The sequence below is a fragment of the Morus notabilis genome, unplaced genomic scaffold (assembly GCF_000414095.1).
Source record: "Morus notabilis unplaced genomic scaffold, ASM41409v2 Scaffold1417, whole genome shotgun sequence".
NCBI lineage: Eukaryota > Viridiplantae > Streptophyta > Magnoliopsida > Rosales > Moraceae > Morus > Morus notabilis.
The window spans coordinates 15001-20146 of NW_010357510.1; the positions used below are offsets into that span (position 1 = coordinate 15001).

Consider the following 5146-nt stretch of genomic DNA (forward strand, 5'->3'; position numbering starts at 1 on the left):
ATTAGTCAACATTCCATCTGATTTGAATTAAATCGTACCAGTCTCTACTGGGGATTATTACTCATCTCAGTAATTATCTATATGAAATCGCCTCTTATTGGCCTCATTGGTAAGTGCTACAAGATCTCCTACATTGGAACCCATGGTTATGGACCCGAATCCATTAGTATGGAACATTTTCTTTTCCAAGTGAAATCCCCTAGTATATGAAAGAGTGAAAAAGTGCTTTCGTTGTTGTGGAATAAGAAGCCTTCGTATCTTAATGCATGTATTTAATTTATTCGGAGCTATTAGAGCGGGATCCACTTTTTGGGGAATATGAGTCGAAGCAATAACAAGAATATTTCTAGTGGAACATCTTTCACAATCCCTGGAGAGATAGTTCACTAATAGACCGAGGGATAAGTAATTCGACTCAGTCACATCCAGATCATGAATGTTTGGAATCCATATTATGCAAGGAGACATTACTTTTGCTAATTTGAATTGAAGGGTGATATAAAACCGGTCTATTTCCGGCATCATATCCATAGTTAGCGCATTCATCATAGTTAGAAGCTCCAGCTCCGTATCAAGGTCGCGGTCGATATCGTCACTATCATCAATATCGTCACTATCATCAATAAGAAAACCCTTAGGCTTGTTATCCAGGAACTTGTTCAGAAATACTGTAATGAAAGGAACATAGGAGTTTGTCGCTAGGTATTTGACCAAATAGGATCGTCCAGTTCCTATAGAACCTATCACTAAAATACCCCTAGAGAGGGATAGGGCTAAGCGGAGCGAAAAAGGTTTTCCATGAGATGGGAAATGAAAACTATTAGCCCCACAGGAGGTTTGTGAATAAGTGATTGTCTGATAATGAGCAAGGAATATCCGTCTTTCTGCTAAACAGGATGTATTGAACTCATAATTCATATGATACTTTTTATGAATGTCAACTAAGTATCGTAAGTAAATTGCTCCCGGTTGTTCAATCATTTGATAACCAGAGTCATTCTTTGATAAATGATCACTCTGAGTCAGACTCAATAGAATTTGATCAATCCTTTTTTCTGTCGTTAAGGTGGAGAACTGAACCAAGAATTCTCTTTCTTTATCATCAACCGAATCACTGTTCGAGACCCAGGATTCTATTTTATCATCAATCCAATCACCGTTCACCTTTTTTCTTTTTCTTATCAATGAATAGGTCTCTTTACGACTTAGATGTCTCGTATTTCTGGAAAAAGCGATTCGATTGATGGGATTTGGTATGATACTTATGAAATCGATGATATCGATGAGATTGATATTCAAATATTTCTTCTTAGAACGTATTGAGTTGACCCCATAAGTGGGACCGCCACCCCATAGCATGTTGCCGCCAGAAGCAGAACCCCGTATTTCTTCTAGAGAATCTCCTAATTGTTCTCGAGCAACTAGAAAGAGATTCTTTAACCAGAAAGAATTCAGTTCAGATGTAGGATACCTATCCAGAAGTTTTCGCAACTCAATCATGTATGATGGAATCATCAAAGATTTGACCCTTTCGAACTCTGTCTGTAACTCACTATAGGTTCGAGAAACAAAAAGAAGATGTGTACGAACGAGATATCCAGCAACAAGAAGAAGGAAAAGGATTGAATAGAGGAACTCCCGAACATTTGGCGATCTCAGATGTGTCGATATCAATGGTGACTCATTATTTCGATGAATCATTTCTTTGGACAGAAGAAGATTATGTAAACACTTACTCGAAATCTCACTTATCAGATTCCATTGTGGAAGACACAATCTTTTCTGAAGAATTCGCCATGATATATCTAATCCATGCATAATATCATGAAAAATGGATACAAATTTTTGGCTGCTACTTAGTATCGGCAATAGGTCTGAAAAAGTATCTAAAAATAGCAAATTTAGATAGTTGTATCCTGTCGAAGTAAGGAACCATGGCATATATGTTTGGAATATATTCCATTTTGAGAGAGTTGAAAAAGCACTATCTCGTTGAAAGGTTCTATACATCTGCCCTTTCTCAAGGCATTTCTTTAGACAAAGACCCCGTTTTTTCCTCTTTTCGGATGGTAAATATTTCTCAGAACATGGAGTGTGAATCAAACCCATGTTTGAATTGAAATTGAGATACTATTCTCGTTCTTTACACTTCTTCCTAGCTGCTTGGCCTATAGTAGGTATTTGGTTTACCGCTTTAGGCATTAGCACTATGGCTTTCAACTTAAATGGTTTTAATTTCAACCAATCTGTAATTGATAGTCAAGGTCGTGTAATTAATACTTGGACTGATATCATTAACCATGCTAATCTTGGTATGGAAGTTATGCACGAGCGTAATGCTCATAACTTCCCTCTAGACCTAGCTGGTGTAGAAGTTCCATCTACAAATGGATAAGACTTCTATATTAATATTAGTGTATAGGAGTTTTTAAAAATAAAAAGAATAGCTTATAATATTTTGAGCACGGGTTTTTATAGTCCATTTTTCTGGTCCAAGTATATCTTGTTTTTACCACGAATTATTTTCCTTGGTTAACGATAATTATAGTTTTGCCAATATTTGCGGGTTTCCTAATTTTATTTCTTCCTCATAGAGGAAATAAGGTAATTAGGTGGTATACTCTTTGTATATGTATAATCGAACTCCTTCTAACAACCTATGCATTTGGCTATCATTTCCAATTGGACGATCCATTAATCCAAGTGGCAGAGGATTATAAATGAATCGATTTTTTGGATTTTTCCTGGAGATTGGGAATAGATGGAATTTCGATAGGACCAATTTTGCTGACGGGGTTTATCACTACTTTAGCTACTTTAGCGGCTCAGTCAGTTACTCGGGAATCCCGAGTATTCCATTTCCTGATGTTAGCAATGTATAGCGGTCAAATAGGACCATTTTCTTCTCAAAACCTTTTACTTTTTTTTATCATGTGGGAATTAGAATTAATTCCAGTTTATCTACTTCTATCCATGTGGGGAGGAAAGAAACGTTTGTATTCAGCTACAAAATTTATTTTGTACACTGCAGGAAGTTCCGCCTTTTTATTAATGGGAATTCTAGGTATTTGTTTATCTGGTTCTAATGAACCAACATTAAATTTTGAAACATCAGCTAATCAATCGTATCCTGTAGCACTCGAAATGCTATTCTATATTGGATTTTTTATTGCTTTTGCTGTCAAATCGCCGATTATACCCTTACATACCTGGTTACCAGACACTCATGGAGAGGCACATTACAGTACTTGTATGCTTCTAGCTGGAATCTTATTAAAAATGGGAGCGTATGGATTGGTTCGAATCAATATGGAATTATTACCTCACGCACATTCTATATTTTCTCCTTGGTTGATGATAGTCGGCACAATTCAAATAATCTATGCAGCTTCAACATCTCCTGGTCAACGTAATTTAAAAAAAAGAATAGCTTATTCCTCCGTATCTCATATGGGTTTCATAATTATAGGACTTGGTTCTATAAACGATACAGGACTCAATGGAGCCATTTTACAAATAATCTCTCATGGATTTATTGGCGCGGCGCTTTTTTTCTTGGCAGGAACGAGTTATGATAGAATACGCCTTGTTTATCTCGATGAAATGGGCGGAATGGCTATCACAATTCCAAAAATATTTACGACTTTCAGTATCTTATCAATGGCTTCTCTTGCATTACCGGGCATGAGCGGTTTTGTTGCAGAATTAATATTATTTTTTGGAATACTTACTAGCCAAAAATATCTTTTAATGACAAAAATACTAATTACTTTTGTAATGGCAATTGGAATGATATTAACTCCTATTTATTCATTATCTATGTTACGCCAGATGTTCTATGGATACAAGCTTTTTACTGCTACAAACTCTTATTTTGTCGATTCTGGTCCGCGAGAATTTTTTGTTAAATGATATGAGGTGTTCGAAAATGGTTGAAGTATTTAATATATGAGGATCACTATGACTATAGCCCTTGGTAAATTTACCAAAGACGAAAATGATTTATTTGATATTATGGATGACTGGTTACGTAGGGACCGTTTCATTTTTGTAGGTTGGTCCGGTCTATTGCTCTTTCCTTGTGCTTATTTCGCTTTAGGAGGTTGGTTCACAGGTACAATCTTTGTAACTTCATGGTATACTCATGGATTAGCAAGTTCCTATTTGGAAGGATGCAACTTCTTAACTATCGCAGTTTCTACTCCTGCTAATAGTTTAGCACACTCTTTGTTGTTACTATGGGGTCCTGAAGCACAAGGCGATTTTACTCGTTGGTGTCAATTAGGTGGTCTGTGGACTTTTGTTGCTCTCCACGGCGCTTTCGGACTAATAGGTTTCATGTTACGTCAATTTGAACTTGCTCGATCTGTTCAATTGCGACCTTATAATGCAATCGCATTCTCCGCTCCAATTGCTGTTTTTGTTTCTGTATTCCTGATTTATCCGTTAGGTCAGTCTGGTTGGTTCTTTGCGCCTAGTTTTGGTGTAGCAGCTATATTTCGATTCATCCTCTTTTTCCAAGGGTTTCATAATTGGACATTGAACCCATTTCATATGATGGGAGTTGCCGGGGTATTGGGCGCTGCTCTGCTATGTGCTATTCATGGTGCTACCGTAGAAAATACTTTATTTGAAGATGGTGATGGTGCAAATACATTCCGTGCTTTTAACCCAACTCAAGCTGAAGAAACTTATTCAATGGTCACCGCTAACCGCTTTTGGTCCCAAATCTTTAGGGTTGCTTTTTCCAATAAACGTTGGTTACATTTCTTTATGTTATTTGTACCAGTAACTAGTTTATGGATGAGGGTTCTTGGAGTAGTCGGTCTGGCTTTGAATCTACGTGCTTTGACTTCGTTTCTCAGGAAATCTGTGCCGCAGAAGATCCTGAATTTGAGACTTTCTACACCAAAAATATTCTCTTAAATGAGGGTATTCGTGCTTGGATGGCGGCTCAAGATCAACCTCATGAAAACCTTATATTCCCTGAGGAGGTTCTACCCCGTGGAAACGCTCTTTAATGGAACTTTAGCTTTATCTGGTCGCGACCAAGAAACCACTGGTTTCGAGCACGGGTTAATTCCATCCTTCTCGTCGAGCTTCAGGCATGATACACTTTTTAGTTATTGGGAGAACCCAAGTACTC

At 37.3% G+C, this 5146-nt stretch overlaps 2 protein-coding genes across 2 annotated transcripts in view; both read left to right on the forward strand.

The window, feature by feature from the left end:
• Positions 1-31, forward strand: part of LOC112093245 (uncharacterized mitochondrial protein AtMg00370) — a 518-nt gene extending 487 nt beyond the window's left edge. Inside the window, 1 exon segment of the mRNA XM_024171311.1 lies at positions 1-31. This exon segment is cut by the window's left edge and continues 487 nt beyond it. Coding sequence (XP_024027079.1) covers positions 1-31 — 31 coding nt within the window.
• A 2178-nt stretch (positions 32-2209) lies between these two features.
• On the forward strand, positions 2210-3912 carry LOC21384460 (NAD(P)H-quinone oxidoreductase chain 4, chloroplastic). Its single transcript, XM_010090117.2, is given in 2 exon segments — positions 2210-2374; positions 2479-3912. Coding segments are annotated over 2 exon segments (1599 nt in total).
• The last annotated feature ends 1234 nt before the right edge of the window (positions 3913-5146 follow it).